At 62.0% G+C, this 18470-nt stretch overlaps 2 protein-coding genes and 1 long non-coding RNA gene across 3 annotated transcripts; 1 reads left to right on the forward strand and 2 right to left on the reverse strand.

Moving 5' to 3' along the window:
* Window positions 1-4881: 4881 nt before the first annotated feature.
* TPGS1 (tubulin polyglutamylase complex subunit 1) lies at window positions 4882-11758 on the reverse strand. Its single transcript, XM_007130156.2, has 2 exons — window positions 11380-11758; window positions 4882-5651 (listed from the first exon to the last, which is right to left on the reverse strand). The coding sequence occupies exons 1-2, from the start codon at window positions 11751-11753 to the stop codon at window positions 5117-5119; spliced, it is 909 nt and encodes a 302-aa protein (XP_007130218.1). The 5' UTR covers window positions 11754-11758; the 3' UTR covers window positions 4882-5116.
* On the forward strand, window positions 11684-12656 carry LOC102973841 (uncharacterized). Its single transcript, XR_449422.3, has 3 exons — window positions 11684-11761; window positions 11908-11995; window positions 12437-12656. It is a non-coding gene; the product is annotated as an uncharacterized lncRNA (long non-coding RNA).
* A 161-nt stretch (window positions 12657-12817) lies between these two features.
* Window positions 12818-17800, reverse strand: MADCAM1 (mucosal vascular addressin cell adhesion molecule 1). The gene is made up of 5 exons (XM_007130178.4): window positions 17732-17800; window positions 17305-17577; window positions 16626-16946; window positions 14286-14741; window positions 12818-13202 (listed from the first exon to the last, which is right to left on the reverse strand). The coding sequence occupies exons 1-5, from the start codon at window positions 17790-17792 to the stop codon at window positions 13093-13095; spliced, it is 1221 nt and encodes a 406-aa protein (XP_007130240.1). The 5' UTR covers window positions 17793-17800; the 3' UTR covers window positions 12818-13092.
* Between the last annotated feature and the right edge of the window lie 670 nt (window positions 17801-18470).

The raw sequence follows: 18470 nt of genomic DNA on the forward strand, positions 1-18470 counted from the left end.
TCGCAGGCCCCTCCCCACTTGGCACGCCTCTGCAGCGTGGACTCGGCACCCGTCCTGGCCGAACCCCAGACCAGAGCCCTGACCCTCCCTGGCTGTGCCCGCGTCTCAGGCCGACCTTTGACCCCACCCTGGGCTTCACCCCGACCCTGCCAGAGCGCTGACCTGGCTGCGCCTCGGGCCGGGACACCCACACAGCTCTGGCTCGGAGAATTGGGATGGGGCCTGGCCTCCATCCCTGCACGTCCGCAGGTGACAGCTCCCCACGAGGGTGGGCGTGGCACTCGAGGCCTGTGGTGGCCTTGCTGGCAGGTGACCCGGGCAGCCAACAGTTGCACCAACACCTCGGGCTGAGCTGAGCTGGTTTCTTCCCCCGGCTGCCCCGACACCTGGCCCTGGGCTGGTCCCCGCTGAGGACAGGCAGGTAAACCCGTCTGGGGAAGGGAAACAAGATGTCATCTGTGGGGATGGAAGGAGCCTGCGAAAGCCCTGGGCAGAGCCGCAGCTTCATCAGTAAGGGGGCTCTGCCTTGCACCCCGAGGGATCTGGAGGGGCCCATCATCTATAAAGTGGACTGCACACCCCTGTTTGTCCACTGTTCCAAGCGTTCTCTGTCCCTTATTCTCTGCCCATAGCACCAGTGTCATAGCCTCGGCATGCAGCAGCTTGTTGATGAATAATAATTAGAATTAATTATGATTCTTCCAGAGAAGTTTCCCAAGATGTCTCCCTGCGTACACCCCACAGGAGTTATTGCAGGAGTTATTGGGTGAGTGGGGGCGGCCCTGGAAATGTAAAGAGAGGTACCAGGTTTGTGGCCTCTCCAGCTGGTCCCACATGAGGCCTTGTCCCCCAGGAAAGCCTGCACCTCAGGCTCTGAAACATCCTGAGGTGGTGGACATTTGGGGTTTCTACCTGCCCATTTCCTGGCCAAAGCACCTCCATTTTCCCATGGGGTTCTACCACTCTTAGTCTGCGAGGTTCCAGTGGGACTGATCCTCAAGCCCTGGCTGCAGGGATGGGTCCTCCAGTCAGAGTACCCTAGGCCCCCTGGCTGCAGTGGTTGGTTCAGGAACAGCATGTGACTGTGCCTTTTTCTGGGGACACAATGCTGCTGAGATGTCTGAGCTGGGAGAACCTGGACCTGGAGCCACAGGACCGTGTTGTCACCACGAGGCCTGTGAACAAAGTTGGTGCTCAGGAAAGCTGAGCCAACTGATGAGAAAGTGCTGAAGACCCTGTTTGTGCTCCTGGATCCAGCCATGCCTGGCCTCCCCTTGCAATGGTGCAAGTCAATAAATTACTTCTTTTCTTATTAAGCTAGTTTGAGTTGAGCCTTCCATCACATGCAACAGAAGAGCCCTCAATTCAAATCTAGGTCTGCCATGAACTTGGAAATGGTCCTCAAATGTAGAATTGTAAGATAATGAACTTGTGTTGTCGTGGGGTTTTCTGAGGATTTTTTGTTGTTGTTTTGTGTTGTTTTGTTTTGTTTTTGCAGTGGTTTGTTATGACAACCACAGGAACTGAATACTTTCGCTTCTATGAGCATCAGAGTCTTTCTCTGGAAAATTGATTAATTAATTCATGGCCTTCCACAGACGAATCTAGGTGCCGGGGGTACAGCAGTGAATAAAATATGTAAAAATCCCTCCCCTTGGGGAAACAGGGAGAAAAGACACAAGCAAGTTGTTAATAAGTAAGCAACTTCTGATAGCAATAATTGCTATGAAGAAAAGTAAAGGACGGTGAGGCATTAGCAACGGGGGTGGAGCAGGAGAGTTATCTTGGATAGGGGCTCAGGGGAGGCGCCTCTCAGGAGGTGGCATTTGAGTGGGGACCAGAATGGGGTGAGCCCCTTGGGTCTGGAGGAACAGTGTTACAGGGAAAGGGAACAGCGTGTGCAGAGGCCTGAGGTAGGGACAAGCCTGACCAGCTAGAGACCAGTGTGCCTCGGGCAGAGTGAGGGGACAGAGTCAAGGAAAGAAGCTGGGGAGTCTCTCTGCTCAGCTTTCCTGAGTGCTCACTTTGTTCACGGGCTTTGTGGTGACCAGATGGCTCCAGGATCCAGGCCCAGGTCCTCCCAGCTCAGCCACCTCAGAAAAAGTCCCAGGGCTGCATCTCATTGGCCAGCTGGGAGTCACATGCTGTTCCTGAACCAAGCACTGAGGCCAGGGTGCCTGGAGCACTCCTACTGGCTGGTGGGGTTGCCCAGGGCAGCGAGGATGAGGGCTGGACCGGTGTGGGGAGGCGCAGGCAGGATGAAGCTATGATGTGCAACCTACAGGATGCAGAGAAGGGCCAGCTGAGGGGACAGGGGAGGCATCCAGGCTGAGCCCTGGTCCTGGGTGGACTGGGGGCTTCCTCGGAGACCACAGACTCCAGAGGAGCCCCAGGGTCAGGGGGGCTGACCAGAGGCTCCGTCCTGGATGTGGCAGGCCTGGGATGTCCCTGAGGAGACGCCCAGCAAGTGGTTGGCTCTCCAGGGCTGGAGCAGAGCAGGGCTGGGCCTGAGATGTGAATTTGAGACTCCTTGGTGACCAGGCAGTAATGGAAGCCATGGCCTGGATGAGAAGCCAAGTGAGGAGGAAGCATGAGGAGAGGAGAGGAGAGGTCCCTGACACAGAAGGAGGACGCCTTCCCCCAGGGAAGCTGGGGAAGAGGAGGAGCCTTCGGGGTGCTGTGGAGTGAACACTATGGGGGCGGGGGGTTTGGAAGGCAGGGAGGCCGAGTGTCCACACTGCTGTGAGGTCAGATAAGCAGAACAGCTCAGCTTCCCCAGGCTGTGCCTGTAAACGTCAAATCAGGACTTCAGGACCCAAGACCAGGCGTGATGGTGACTCAGGGGTGGCAGTGAGGGAAGGTGGCGGGGCAGGGAAGGTGACCCCAGATGGAGTTGGCCTCAGCCTGATCCGGGGGGGACCCTGGAATGTGAGTTAGCCTCCCCTGAGGCAAGCGGGCCAGCTCTGGGATCCCCCGGTGGTCACTCAGTGGCCACGACCCCTGGTGGTCACCGGCCACTCCTGCCCCAGATGGGGGGATGAGGCCTCCTGGGCCACGTGGCTTGGTCTCTGGTGGGGCAGCTGTGAGCCTCGGCAGATGGGAAGGGGATCTGGTGGCACCAGTGACACCTGCTACACACTTTCTAGCCCAGGGGACCACAGAGCTGACCGGAGGCCGCTGGGGCCCACGAGTCCACCTGCACTGCCCATTTCATGCGGCTGCGAGCTCCATGCCTCAGGGGCCTCAGCACAGCTTGCTCCCTGAGGCTGTCCAGCCCCCTAAGGGCCTCAGCCTGCTGACACGCCGGCCCATTTCCTGTGTGCGGTGTCAGTAACGGCTAATGCTGACGGAGGGGCGCACCTTTGTGAAACTTCTGGTTATGTAACAAACGACCCACAAACTTCGTGGCTTGAAATAGTAACATTCATTCATTTACCTGCAAAGCAGGAGCCTCCAGTCAGGAACCTCTGTGTGGCCTGTGCTTCCTCAGGCTACCGCGTGGCCACCGCGTCCCCCGCCGGCACCCGCCTTTTGTGACCCGGACGTGGAAGCCAAGTACTGTCACAAAAGCCACCAAGTGCAAGGAGAGGGGATGCAGATTCCACCCCTTACCTGCCCCTGTAGAGGGGGGGTGGGAGATTCAGGAAGAGCAAATGGGAACAGAAAGGAAGCCGTGGCTGCTTTTGGAAAACACAGCGCAACTCACTGGTTTATCGATTACAGGCCAAGGGCAGGTGCTGGGAAATGGGAGGCAAGGTGGTCCCTACCATTGGTAGCTCGAAAAAGGCTTTAGCTTCTGTCCCCGTGTGATCTCCCTCAATCAAAATAGGGGTGCCCTGGGTCCCATTTAACAGAGGAGGAAACTGAGGCCAAGAGAGTGAAGTCGCCCGCCTGCAACTGTCCTGGTCTGGGAATCTGCTCCCTGCGGAATCCTCCGTCCAGGACGTGCTCCTGCTGGCGGAAAGGGGGACACCCAGGGTGCTTGGTGACTCTCACGGGTGTGCCTGGATCCCGGACGGGCCCCGTGGCGGTGGTGAAGGCGCTGTGGCTCTGGGTTACAGAGCGTGGGCCCGGGTTCGGATCCCTGCTGGCCCCCTGCTGGTGCTGCGACCTTCACTCCTCCGGGCTTGGTATCCCCATCTGCCAAATGCAGGCACTGGATTACCTTCCGTATAGGGCGGCGGTGAGTCAAGACATTGTCAGGCCTCAGACGTGTTAGCTGTTTCTGTCGTCACCATCATGACTACCTGCCCAGCTGACCTCTCCCTTTGGCGGTTGGGGAAGCCGAGGTCCAGGGAGGAACTGCTGGGGCGGGGCGCTCCTGAAGGGTAGGCTGGGGGCCAGCCAAGCCTCCCAGGTCTCGGGGCTGTGCTTCCAGGGCACCTCGCTGGGTGCCCCAATGCCCTCTGCTCTCATAAAGCTGAGTCCAGGGGCTCCCTGGGGTTTCTGGGCAGTGGTGGGACCCGCTGGGGCTGGCTGGGGTGCGCCCGAGTGGAGAGCGTTTCCAGGGAAGTATGCTGGGGGCTGGACACGGGTGCGCGCGCGCGCGCACACACACGGTCAGCCTGGGGAACACACACACACACACGGTCAGCCTGGGGAACACACACACACACACACACGGTCAGCCTGGGGAACACACACACACACACACACACGTACACAGTCAGCCTGGGGAACAGATTTTATTTCTGTTGAGGAGAGGGGCCTCCGCTGGGGCTGGCTGGGGTGCGCCCGAGTGGAGAGCGTTTCCAGGGAAGTATGCTGGGGGCTGGACACGGGTGCGCGCGCGCGCGCACACACACGGTCAGCCTGGGGAACACACACACACACACGGTCAGCCTGGGGAACACACACACACACACACACACGTACACAGAGTCAGCCTGGGGAACAGATTTTATTTCTGTTGAGGAGAGGGGCCTTGGCAGGCGGGCGGGAAGGGACCCTTGGCCTCCCCCCGAAGGGGGCTAGGGCATCATTCCAGGTGGGAAGCTGGGTGAGGGGGGCTCCCTGCACCCCTGGCATGCAGGGACACCCCAGTCCTGGCCCCGGTGAGCCGGACCCCGAGGGCCCCAGGTATCCGGGTGGAGGAAGCGGCGGCCGAGGGAGGGGCTCAGCCCACGGGCTTGACCTTGGCGATGAAGAGGGCGGCCGCCTTCTCCAGGAACTCCTCCCGGGTCATGGGGGTGCTGGGCCGCCGGGCCACCAGCGCGCGGTCCATGGCCAGCGCCAGGCTGTCGGGCCCCAGGCGCGAGCCGGCCTCCAGGTAGCGCGCGGGCGCGGGGTCGTCGCTGGCTTGCAGGGCCCCCTCCAACGTGTCCAGCACGGCCTGGCCCACGTGGCGGTCAGCCACGGCCAGGCCCGGGTCCTCCAACAGCCGGTAGAGGGCGCCGGCGCGCGCCACGAACTCCAGCAGCACGAAGCAGGTGAGCATCCCGGCGCGGAACACGGCCAGCGGCACGGCCTCGTGGTCCCGGCACTGGATCTTGCGCAACAGCGGCGCCACCACCTCCTCGGGGGCCTCCCCGTCCCGGCAGATGCGCTTCAGTAGCTCGCTGTACGTGCGCCCGTCCAGCCCCGGCTTCTTCTTGCGCCCGCTGGCGCTCAGGCACTCGTAGGCCACGCCGACGTTGTTGTTGAAGGCGGTCCTGCGGGCGGAGGGGCCGTCGGGCCGCGCCAGAGACCCGCCCCTGCCCCCCGGCCCCTCCTCCAAGGCGCCAGGGCCTTTGCACCAGCTGCGCGCCCTGGCCTGGAGCGCCCTCCCCCAGCTCTCCCCTCGGCTTTGAGCCTTTGCTCAATGTCACCTTATGGGGGGGGGGGGACGGCACCCTCCCTGACCCCCTAACCCCTTCCTGTACTTCTCTTTGTGCTGTCCTCACGAGTTCGCTCCCTCCCAGCAGCTCAGCCCAGGGGCCCATGTCGGGGAGTTTATCTGTCGGTCACTGTTCCAGCCCCAGTGCCCAGAACACTAACCAGGAGCCCCAGACTCAATGTCACCTTATGGGGGGGGGGGGGACGGCACCCTCCCTGACCCCCTAACCCCTTCCTGTACTTCTCTTTGTGCTGTCCTCACGAGTTCGCTCCCTCCCAGCAGCTCAGCCCAGGGGCCCATGTCGGGGAGTTTATCTGTCGGTCACTGTTCCAGCCCCAGTGCCCAGAACACTAACCAGGAGCCCCAGAAACGTCTGCTGACTCCGACGACGGGCACCCGCCCACGGACTCTCCATTCCATCGATGATGCGTGTGCCCATGCGATGTCACTGTGGCAGGACACATCCCTACCTTTTAACCTGGGTTGCCTCTTTTCACCTCTGCAGGCCCAGAGGCAGTAACCCACACTGTGGCTCAAAGCCGCTGCCGCCTGTCTTCGTGGGTAAAGGTTTATCCGCAGGCGGCCACGTCAACCCAGACATGCTGCCCTTCTGCTGCAACAGCAGACCCGACGGTCACGTCAGGGCCCGGCCACGGCGCTGACACTACCTACCGGCTGCCCCATGAGGCCCCTGTTGTCCCGCCACGAGCCCTGGCCACGCTGGAGCCTCTCAAGTGGTTAAGTGAGTGAGCTGGGGGGAGCCTGGGCATCTAGATAACCCGGGTTTCATTCCCATCCTCCTCTCAACAGCCGGCGGCCGGCCGAGGCCCAGTTCCATCTCCACTAAAGCAAAGGGGAAGTGAGGCTCAGGGCAGCGGCCAGGCCAAGGGTCCCACAGAGGAAGGGGCACCCCCAGGGCTCACATTCGCCTTTTCTGGGAGCCCAGCGGCTCCACTCTTATCTGTGGGACCTGTACGGGTCAGCGTGGGCGCGAGCGCAGTCCACGCTGGGCCGGAGCACGGCAGGTGCCCAGGGCAGGGCCCAGGGATGGACATGCTCACCCAGTGAGCTCCATGGGTCAAGGCCCCTTACAGAGGAGAAACTGAGGCCCAGGGGGGCGGGGGGAGGACCTGGGGTCTCGCCCGTCTGGGATTCACTTCTCACTTCTTGGGTCCTTAGGATGTGCTGGCGCTTTAGGGTCAGTGAGATCACTCCGTGAAGCGCTGGGGGTGCCAGAGGCAGCGTCACGCTCCCGTTGCCAGGACTGGCACCGTGTTAGCTGCTGCCGTCTCACAATAACCCCTTGCAGGAGCTTTTGTTATCAACTCCTTTCAGCAGGACGAGTGGGTCCGGGGGACCCGGCAGTGATGATGCCCGCGTCAACTCTGTGGCCGCGTGGCAGTTACCCCCAAACCTAGATCACGTGGCAGCCTGAGTCAGGAACTGGGAACGGCTTGGCTGGGTGGTCCCGGCTCAGTCTGCAACCAGGACCCTGGCAGGGCTGCTGTCCCCTGAAGGCTCCCTGCGGAGGCCTCTCCCCACGGGGCAGTGTGAGTGGGCGAAGGTCAACGGCGCTGGCCCCCGGAGCGGGTGACCGGCAGGGTGGCAACGCAGGCAGCTGCCCGAGGGTGTGAATACGGGGCGGGGGCGGGGGTGTCTTGAAGGCAGGCCGCCCCACCCCCACGAGAGCATGGCCCACTTCCCGCGGAGGGTCCACTCCCCGCAAGCCTGAGTGAGCAGAGCCCCTGCCAACCCAGCAGCAGCCGTGTGAGGCCACTGAGGTTTCGGGTGTGTCACTGTGGCCTGACGGCTCGTCCTGATGGGGCCCGAGCGTCCACCATCCGCCCAGCTCTGCCTGATGCCTCCCCAGGGAACCTGGTCGACCCACTAGTTGTCTTGAGCCGAATCACTCCCCCTGGAGGCGGCGGCGTGTGGGGACCCCTGAGCTCCCTGTGTGCTCAGCGCTGTTCCTGGCTGGCCCAGACCCGCACCGGTTCTGGCCACTGCGCCCTGCTTCCCTCCTCTGGAGAATAAGGGCTCTAGTCCCTGCGTCTCAGGATTCTTGGGAGGACAGAGGGTAGATTTTGTGCCCGGCGTGTGGCAGGGGCCCGCGTGCGCCTGTCATTAGCTGTCACCAGCTGACACTCAGCGCTGTCCAGGTTCTGTTTACCCCGGGCCTCGCGGGCAGGAAGATCCCCGGGGGGCAGTTATGGCCCAGCGAGATGAGAGCGTCAGGCAAGAAGCCAGAGGAAAGCCACACCCCCTCTCGAGGCCGTCCTCCCGGGGGCTCCCAGCCATGAGGGAGCACCGCCCCGTCTGCCGTCCTGGGCTCCGGTCCTCAGGCTCCGCCCGTGTCAGCAGCTCCCACACGGAGCAGTTTGCAAAGCACGTGGGCATTTGTTAAAGAAGAACCTATTTATGGGTCTCGTCCCAGAGACATGGAGACTTTCCAAGGTAGACCGGGGGCTCTCAACGGGGCGACTCTGCCCCCAGGGGACACTGGTGACTCTGGGGACAGTTAGGGTTGCTACCACTGGGTGGGTGGAGACCCAGGACGGCCCTGCACGGAGTCCCCGCGCTCCCCCTGTGTTAGCGGTGCTGAGGAGGAGCGACTCTGGTTAACTGTTTGGAAGGAAATTGGGTCCTCTCCCTGCTCACACCAGATGCCTGCATACATTCCCACTGAGTCAGGCGCTGTAAACCAGGGTGGCCCCCAGTGTCTGTGGGTCCCCTCCCCTCCTTCCCACTCAGGTGTGTATTTAAATGTGTGCAGCATCGCAGGACCTCAGAGGTCAGACGGTCATGGGACGTAGTCTCCTGGGGGGGGGTCCGTGGAATCCCATAATCTGGGGGGTCTTGTTTGGGGAGATTCTGCCCCCAGGGGACACTGGGGGATGTCTCAGGATGTCTGTGCTTGTCACAATGGGGAGGGCTCCCGGTATCGCGTGGGTGGGGGCAGGGAGGCTGCTCCACACCCCACAGAGCCCCGGACACCCCCCAGAGGATGCCTGGAGCCGAGGAGACTGGCCCAGACCCTTTGGTGCTTCTGCATGTTTTCTGGGGCCACGGGGACCTGCAGCGGTTGGCACTCTTGCCACGTGGCGGCTTAGAAGGCGGCCCTGGGCCACCATGCCGGGTCTGCTGTGTTTGTGCTCTGAGGGCCGGCCCCAGTCCTAGCAGCCAGCACGTGTGATTTCGAAGCAGCAGAGGGGATTTTGGTTGAGTTCTCTCCAGCTCTCAAGAGCAGCCCCGGAATTCCCCAGCCCACCCCTGAGCACAGGGACGAAGCTGCCCAGCCTCGGGGGGACCCGCCTGGCCTGGCTTCTGCTTCTGACCCGGCAGCCGAGGTTATGGGGCTCCTGACTTGGAGCATATCTCTGAGTTCAGAAGCAGCCCCGCCTCTGGGAGACCAGGTGCACCACCTGCGCCAGCCACTCACCCTGCTCACTCTTCTTCCTCTGCTACTCCTGAGAACCGCCCTAGCACCCCTTCCGTATGGGGACTAGTGTCCCCCCAAGTGCACGTCCACCCAGAACCTGTGAGCGTGACCTTATTTGGAAAGAGGGTCTCTGAAAGATGTAATTCGTTCAGGATCTGGAGATGGGGTGAGGGAGCCTTAAAACCAATGCCAAGTGTCCTTTTGAGAGAGTGACACAGAAGACAAAGCCACGGGAAGACGAGACAGAGGCTGCGAGGATGCGGCCACAAGCCAAGGATGCTTGGAGCTTCCAGAAGCTGGAAGAGGCAAGAAGGACCTTCCCCTATAGCCTCCAGAGACAGCACAGCCCTGCTGCCCCCAGACTTCGGACTTTGGCCTCCAGAACTGTGGGAGAATAAACTTCTGTTGTTTTAAGTCACCAAGTTTGTGGTAATTGGTTACAGCAGCCCCGGGACACTCAGATGGCCCCCTTGGTTCTAAATCCAACAGACACTTCTCAGCCCTCACCTCTAGGACCATTGGAAGCAGGGCCGCCGCCAGCCCACAAGGTGCCTTTGCATAAACTAGGCAAAGCTCTGCAAAAAGCCTTCACATAAAGGTCCTCGTCTGTGACGTCTATGGAGTGAACGGCTTGTGCAGTGCTCGACCTGAACGACTGCACGTGGTGACCCTGCCGCTGACTCTTCTCCTCCTTGGAAGATGTCCTGGTTCCCTGTCTTCTGGTTCCCTCCTTCATGTCTGTTCTGCCTTCTCACGCTTTCCTGTGGGTTCGCTGAGGCTGTGGCTCCTCAGAATCGGGTCCTGGGCTCTTCTCAGCTCCCCTGAGGCCTTCACAACCACCACCACCCCACCAGGTGACAACCACCCGGCCCCGTCACACATCTCAGCTGCCGACCCAACTGTCCACCTTCCTGCTTCGAGGTTTTCCCAGCTCCCAACTTAACGGTCCCCAAGCCACTCTGGAAACTTCCCCCAAACCAGTGACCTCCCATCTCATGGACCACCTGGGGCTGTTCCTGCACAACCCCCTGCAGACCCAGCAGAACCCATGGATGCCCACCAGCCCGCTCCCCGCCAGGTCCCCATCTCAGGGGTGGCCCCGGCCGTTCCCTTTTCTGGCTGTCACTTTGGACAACCCGCTTGCCCTTCCCCTGTGGTGGAGACTGGGTGCTCCGAATGGGATGCCTGTTCTCCACACGCCTTCCCACACCCGGCTCCCTCCCAGCCTCTCTGTGCTCCCCTGCTTGGGGTCCGCACCTTGACTCTCTTGGGAGGGCTGCCCCCAGGCAGGCGGGTGCTGGGGTCAGGCTGAAACGCTCCCTTGCTTGGCTTCCTCCCACTTCCTGGGTTCTCTGGGGACCACCCCCATCCAAGACCCAGCCCACACACATCCAGCACCCACCCTGTCTGGTTGATGCTGCGAGTCAAACAGCTCCTCCCCATCCACCTGACACGGACCATTCCCTCACCCGCTGCTAAGGGGGTGGGGGGGCAGGCGCCATCCCCTCCACCTCTCCATGCTTCAGCCCTGCGAAGGCTCCCGGCCTTCCCCTCCCCCGTGGGTAGCACACTGCAGGCCCACAGCCTCCAGGCCAGTGCACCCGGTGGCCTCGTGCCTGCAACACCTTTCCCTGTGTGTCATGCAGGCCCCTTCCTGGACGTCTCTCCTGCCCGCGGGGGACCTGGATTGCTCTCTATCTCCACGGCCCAGCCCTGTAAATATTCATTTTCTGGCTGAACGGACGGGGATGCTACCACGCTGGGAACGAGGAAGCTAGGAGGGACCTGGCTCGGAGGACTTGCTCTGCGATCTTGGCCAAGTCCTGTCTGGGCTCCATGATTTTCAAAAGTGAGGTAGCTGCAAGGGGGACCTCAGCACCTGCAAAGAGGCACCACCAAAGCCCAAGTCGGCCAGAGCTACCGGCGCCAGCACTCGGGTGGCCCCGCCGGGGCCCTGCAGCCCGGCGCCATCCGCGCCCCTCCCGCGCCAGGCAGAGCGGACTACAGTTCCCACCACGCCCCGCGCTCGAGAGCCGGCGCCGGGGGCGGGGAGCCGCGCGGAGCCCGCTGGGAGTTGAAGTCCGGCCGCGGCCCCTACCCACCCAGGCCCGGCCCAGCCCCGCACCTCTGGGAGTGGTGAGCCAGGCGAAGGTGCCACAGCGCGCGGCCCAGGCGCTGCTGCTGCAGCAGGAGCTGGCCCGGGGGCTCCCCGGCGTCGCCGTTTGCAGGAGACCGCAGGTCCATGTTCTCGAAGTAGTGCGCCAAGAAGGCGATGGGCTCCTCGGGTCGCGCCTCCAGCACCTTCAGCAGGGCCGCGCGCAGCATCTCCGTCACTCCGACCTGCCGCAGGAAGTCCTCCTCACTCTCGGCCGTCGCCGCTGCTCGGGACACCCCCGGCCGGCCGCTGCCTGTGAAATTGGCCGCCTGGGCCACAGCCAGCCGCCGCTTCTCCACTGCCGCCATCTTCGCTGAGGGCAGTGGGACCGGAAGGACGTCCATATTTCACAGTGCGCTGACACCTCGGGGCGGCCATTTTGGCTGAGGGCAGAGGGCGCCCGGATCCCGCGGGGAGACTCTGGAAAATAACGAGCGCAGGCCACCCTTTTCCCTAGGTTCTCATTGGCACTCCCTCTCTCTCCGTTTTCCTCTTTAGGTGTGCTGGTTGGCTTTCCTGGCTTAGGCCCCCGAACTTAAATTTTGCCAGACTCCAAAATGGATCCCAAGGAAGGGCTTGATTTCTGGTATGAAGCCCGATTGCTTGCCATCTTGGTAGTGGGCGAGTCCTTCATTAGCATGGTCCCCTAGCAACCGGTCTCGTTGGTTACCAGGGAAGCCCTGCTGAGAGTGGGCGGGATGGTTCCACCCCAACTCCGGGACTAAGCGCCGTTCCCGCCCCCTTTTCTGATTTGCAACTCGGAGCCTTTGTGCTCAGCTTGGCCTTCAGCCTAACCCAATCTCCGTGCGAGTTTGTAGCTCACCTCTTGGGGAAAGGCCCCCTCTCCCTACCAGGCTGGGTTAGGAGTCTGGTCTGCGCTTCCGCGGCCCCTAGTCCGGTGTACGGGTTCACAGAGCGAGTGGGCCACCCACGGTCCCCAGTTCCCCGTCCCAGGCTGTTACCTTTCCTTACCACTAGAGGGAACTTTCTCACACCGCATCCTCTATAGCTCTAAACTCTCCCATAGCTCCTCGGTTCCAGAAGGCTGACGACCCTGGCATCTACGGCCCTTCATCTGCCGGTATCATTTCCAGCCTCTCTCTCGCCTCTCCCCACGCTTTAGCCTCCAGCCACCCCAAAAGAGATGCAATTTCCCTTATCAAGCCACCTCTCTTCTGTGTCTTTGCCCGTGCTGTCCTCCAACAAATACTTTTCTCCACTTCTTTTGAGGACTCCTAGTTACTCATTAAGCGCCAGTGTCCCCATATGCAGGGAAAGGCACCAGGCAGAGCACACGCCTCTTCCCCCCACCCCTGGCCACGTGGGGCTGGGGTGTCCTGTCCTTCCTTCTCTCTCTGGGGAGTCACCTAGGGCAGAGGATGGTTGTAGCGGTGCCGGGGATTCCCCGTGTCCTCAGAACACGACAGGAACCACCGAGGTCAGACCAGATGCTCTTTATTCTCCAGCTCTGCACCGTGGGGGGGGTGGGGGTGGCGGCTCCCCAGGGTCCCCACTGAGGGGAAGCCCAGCCAGTTGGGGAGCCTGGATATGCTGGCTATCAGGGTAAGGGGTCCACGGTCAGCCCCCCTGCTGTCCAGAACCCTGCAAACATCCTCTAGTCGCAACTGAGTGGAAGGAAAATCCCCCTCCGTGTGGTCCAGGCGGGGCAGGGGGCCCAGGCCATCATCTGGTGGGCCGGCAGCGTTTCCACAGGCGGTAGGTCAGGAACACCAGGAGAAGCAGCCCCAGCACCAAGCTGCCCGTCCACAGGGATGCAGACATTAGCGGGGAGCCTGGAGAGAGAGGCATACCGTGTCTTGCACTTCTCTGCAGGTTTGGGGAGCAGCCCAGCAGAGTCGACTAAGGGCTCCCGGACTGACCGAGTTCCCTGAAATTTTACAAAGGACTTCACGGTTTAAAACGCCTTCTGAATTGTATAAAAATCGCCGGACTGGGCTTCCCTGGTGGCGCAGTGGTTGAGGGTCCGCCTGCCGATGCAGGGGACATGGGTTCGTGCCCCGGTCCGGGAAGATCCCACGTGCCGCGGAGCGGCTAGGCCCGTGCACCATGGCTGCTGAACCTGCGCGTCCGGAGCCTGTGCTCCGCAACGGGAGAGGCCACAACAGTGAGAGGCCCGCGTACCACAAAAAAAAAAAAAAATCGCCGGACTATCCAAAGTCCTTTAGAGTGAGTCTTTTGAAAGGTACATAGGACCTTGTAGTTAGAAGTGAGCTGTCCAGTGAGGGACCACTCACCACAGCTGCATTTGAAATGTGATCAGTCTGAGTGGACAGCGCTGTCTTTGTAAAACACACATTGCATTCTGAAGACTTAGTTTGGAAAAAAAAAATCTCATTCATGCTTCTTCATAGATTACATGTTGAAATGATAACGTTTGAGATATATTGGGTTCGATGAAATATATTGTCAAACTTATTTTTACCTTTTTATTCCTGAATGTGGCTACCAGAAAAACGGAAATTACCAAAGTGGCTGTATTCTATTTTTTTTTTTTTTTTTTTTTTTGGCCACGCCACACAGATCTTAGTTTCCAGACCAGGGATCAAACTTGTGTCCCCTGCAGTGGAAGCATGGAGTCTTAACTGCTGGACCACCATGGAAGTCCCTTCTATTTCTGTTTCTATCCCACAGGCTGTCTTAGTCCATAGAGTTTAGAGTTTACAAAGTGCTGTGATACCTACACAGTCCCTGAAACTTAGTTATCGCCATGCAGGCAGTTGTGACCTTATAGGGTCACAGAAGTCCACTGGACAGCTGGGGCCACAGGCTGGCAGGGCCCTCCTTGTCTAAGGCCAGACGCAAGGCTCCCCTCCCTCTCAGGCTCCCCCAGTGCCCGCCCCAGCCCCTGAACTCACAGATTTCTGAGGCCACGTACAGGTTGGCCGTCTGGCCCCCTGGGTCCAGGCGACACTGGAACCAGCCCTCACCGTGGCATCTGGCCCACAGCATGCTCCCGCCGCTCAGCCAGGCCTGGGCCCCCACCTCCCGCGTCTCGTAGGCCGCCAGCCCGCCGGGGGCCTGGGTCCAGCGCACGGCCACGCCTGGGCCGCAGACCACCTCACACAGCAGATCCAAGCCCCCTGCTGCTGACCACTGGTGGATCTCCGGGCGGCAGGGCCTGGTGGAGCTGTTCCGGGGCACGGGGCCAGGGCTTCTGGGGCTGCGGGTGGAGGCCTGCTCTGGGGTGGCCTCGGGGGAGGTGGTGATGGGGGGCTTCAGGGATGTCGTGACGGGGGGCTCCGGGGACTCTGTGGTGCTGGGCTCTGGGGAGGTCATGACGGGGGGCTCCAGGGAGGTCAGGCCCTGCAGGACTGGAAAACACGGCAGCCATCTGTTCTTGCTGCCGCCCAGCCCCTTCTCCTCCCTCCCTCTCTCCACCCGGACCACATGGTTGGATCAGAACCGCTCCAAGCCCCGTCCATTCACTTGGGTGAATCGCAGGGTATCCCAGTGGGCAGGAGCCGGCTCAGGGTCTGTCATGCCCCTCCCCCCAGCAAGCATCCAAATCTCTGTGTCTCACTTTCCTCAACTGGAACGCAGGGTGAGAGGCCCCCACCCCAGGGGCTGGCGTGGAGAGTGACACGGGTGTTGGATCTTACTATTATGGGGCTGAGGGGTGGCGAGAGGGAAGGGGGTGCCCCGCCTCCTTGCAGTGCAGATGAGAGACTGAGGCCCCGAGAGAGGAGCTGTCCGTTCTGCTGTGTGACGGCTCTCAAATCCGGAGTACTCTGTGCACACCCTCCCAGCACACCCCTGCCTCCCCCCACACCCCTGCTTCCACTTGAGCCAAACCTTTCCCGGCCCCCAGGCCCCAGCCATTAACATCAGTATCGGGGTGCCCTCTCAGAGAATGAATCTGTGCTTCCTTAGTGAGAGGCTGCCAGAAGCTTGGTGATGCGGTCAGGGCCTGTCCCAGATGAGACAAACTAATAACATCTGACATGAACTGAGCACCTACTGTGTGCCAGGCCCCACGTTAAAAGTTGTCATTCGTAAGTTCATTCAGCAAGCATTTCTTGTGCACCTACTATGCGCCAGGCTCCGTGACAACAGTTATTGATTAATTCATTCAGGATGTATCTATTGGACACCTACTGTGCACTGAGCACTGTTTTAGCCACTGGGGGGACAGCCATAACGAAAAAAAATAAAGAGAGCACACAGGAGGCAGATGTTGATAAAAGGTGTCAACAAACATTCAACAGGAGAAGAGAAAGGGCCTGAGTGTGTGTGTGCGCGTGCGCGCACGTGTGTGTGTGTGTGTGTGTGTGTGTGGTGGGGGTGGGAGTGGGGTTTGACCCCTTGGACAGAGAGGTCAGGGCAAGCCTCACTGGGAAGGAGACCCGAGGGAGGTGAGGGAGATGTGGGGAAGAGCGTTCCCGGTGGAGGGCACAGCAGTGCAAAGGCCCTGGGGCAGGACTGCACCTAGGGTGTCGGAGGAACAGCAGACTGAGTGAGGGGGAGAGAGGGAGGAAGTGAGGCAGGGGGTGGGGGTGGGGGACAGGGCAAGCAGGTCAGGCTCTGCAGGGCTCCGTGGGCGCGAGGAGCTTGGGCTTTCACCCAAAGGGAGGTGGGAGCCCTGGAGGGCTGTGGGCAGAGGAAGGGCAGCACCTCATGGGGCCTGGCTCAGGGTAGGTGCTCGGTGAATCTGCTGAATGAATGAACGAGTGAGAAGTAGCCCCTGGCTGCCACGAAGGGACAGACTAAAGATCGAATGCAGGGACTTCCCTGGTGGCACAGAGGTTAAGAATCCGCCTGCCAACGCAGGGAACACGGGTTCGAGCCCTGGTCCAGGAGGATCCCACATGCCGCGGAGCAACTAAGCCTGTGCGCCACAACTACTGAGCCCGCTCGCCTAGAGCCTGTGCTCCTCAAGAAGAGAAGCCACCACAATGAGAAGCCCGCGCACCACAACGGGAGTAGCCCCCGCTCGCTGCAACTAAAGAAAGCCTGCGCACAGCAACAAAGACCCAACACAGCCAAAAATAAATAATAAATTAATTTAAAAATAAAATAAAGATCAAATGCAATTCTTCCTCGGCTGTGGTACTGTGACCCGCCCAGGTGGCTACACAGCAGGGGAGGGGCTTAACCAGGATTCCATAAGAGCCGCTGGGCACCGCTCATCAAGGCTTACAGGTGCTGGGTGGTGTGACCTCACCCACTTCCTGGGGGACACTGAGGCACAGGCTCACCTAGAATGGGCCGGCTGTGGCTCAGCTCCAAGCCGGGCAGCCTCATGGTCGCCTGGCAGTGGAGGGAGGGTGGGGTGGGTGTCCCCAAGGCAGGCAGCAGCCAGCGCTGTGTCACTTGGAACAGCGGGTCCTCGCCCTCCTGGGGCTCCTCTATCACATCCCGGAGGTCCTCCACCCCCTCCAGTTCCTGATCTCCCAGGAGCAGGGACATGGAGAAGGTGTCAGGGCCAGCAGGCGTGATGCTGTGGGCTGTGCAGGCCACCTCCTGGTCCGGCCCTGCCACCAGGGCCTCTGGAGCCACAGTCAGTTGGTCCGGGAAGGCTGTGGAGGGGGTGGAGGAAGGGGGTGGGCAGAGCTCCGAGGGTCAGGGCTGGGCCCTGAGGAGGGGGCGTGGGGACTGCTGGTGCCCGGGGACAGGGAAGACCCGGTGCCGCACCCGCTGAAAGGGCACGGGGGTCAGGTACAGGAGGTTTGGGGGTGGATTGGGGGAGAGGGGTTGCGCGGAGGAGGGAGCGGCCTGCAGATGGACTCAGGAGGACCCGCGAGGCCGGCTTTGAGCGGAGGCGGGCTGGGCAATCCGGGAAGCCCCCCAGGCAGAGGTGGCACAAGGACAGAGGGAAAGCAGGGCCGCTGGCTGGGCCCCACGTGTGCCACGGCGGCGGGAGGGGCGGGGGCTCACCGAACACCAGGAGCCGCACGATGTGCTGGAAGGAGACGTCCCCGCAGGAGCCCACGCACACGCGGGGCCCCGCAGCCGACAGCGAGGCGTTGAGCACGGAGAGGACGCTGCTACCCGCGCCGGACTGCACGGCGCCCAGGCTGGTGTCCAGGCCCCGCCACTGCACCGAGGCCGCCCTGCCGTCCTCGCAGGCCAGGCGGCAGGTGAACTGTAGCGACTCGCCCACGGCCACCGCCACCTCGGGCTCGGGGGGCTCCACCTCCAGCGGCCCACCTGCGGGCGACGGCGCTCTCAGCCCCGCCCCGCGCGCGCGGCCCCAGCCCCCTTCTCCGAGGCCCTCCAGCGTGGGATCCTCCCTCGCCTCCCCAAACCTCCGCACTGCCCCTCTCCGAACCCCTCCTCTCTCCCAAGCCCCTGCCCGGCTCACCGCGGCCCAGCTGCGGCAGCCCCAGAAAGAGGGGAAGCAGGAGGGCGAGGCCCCGCGCCATGCTCGGTTCCCGGCTCCGTCCCCTGCCCGCGGGGGAGGTGGCTTAAATACTGGCGCCCCGGGCCCCCCGCCCCGCGACCCCGCTTCCCCTCCCCCTCCTCCAGTTGCTCCCCCGGGGTTTCCCGAGGGGGTTTCCCACCTTGACCCCCGACCCTGGAGGCGGCACAGAGGCAGGGACTGGGGGCCAGAGACGGGGGCGGGGGACGCCGAGGTCAGAACCCGCGGGCGGAGGGTCTGGGCCGATGCCAGGTTTCGCTTTTGGAGACTGAAGATCGGAAGATGGAGGCGGGAGAGGGCTGACTGTCGAGGTCAATTGAATGGAAGTCGGAGCCAGGCCCGGGGCTGGCGCCGGGCTCGCCCCGTCGCGGGAGTCTCAGCCCTCGCTGCCCGGAGCGGCCGCGCGGGGGCGGAGGGGAGCAGCTCCCCCGATAGCTTGCGCGGCCGCGCCGCACGTCTCCTGCGGTGGAGCCGCCCCGAGGAATCCGCTTGGGAGGCGGGTCCCGCCAGGGATGAGGATGCCGTAGGGTGTGGAGCCGAGGCCCACCCGCCTCTAAGCTTGTCTGCCGTCCGCCGAACGGGCAGGCGTGATGGGAGCCTGGGACACCGGGCATGGGGCCTCAGTGCCCTGTTCCGCACAGCGACTTGGGTCTGGGCTCCCCACGAGAAGCCTGGGGGAGGG

Source organism: Physeter macrocephalus, unplaced genomic scaffold (genome assembly GCF_002837175.3).
Source record: "Physeter macrocephalus isolate SW-GA unplaced genomic scaffold, ASM283717v5 random_134, whole genome shotgun sequence".
Classification (NCBI taxonomy): domain Eukaryota; kingdom Metazoa; phylum Chordata; class Mammalia; order Artiodactyla; family Physeteridae; genus Physeter; species Physeter macrocephalus.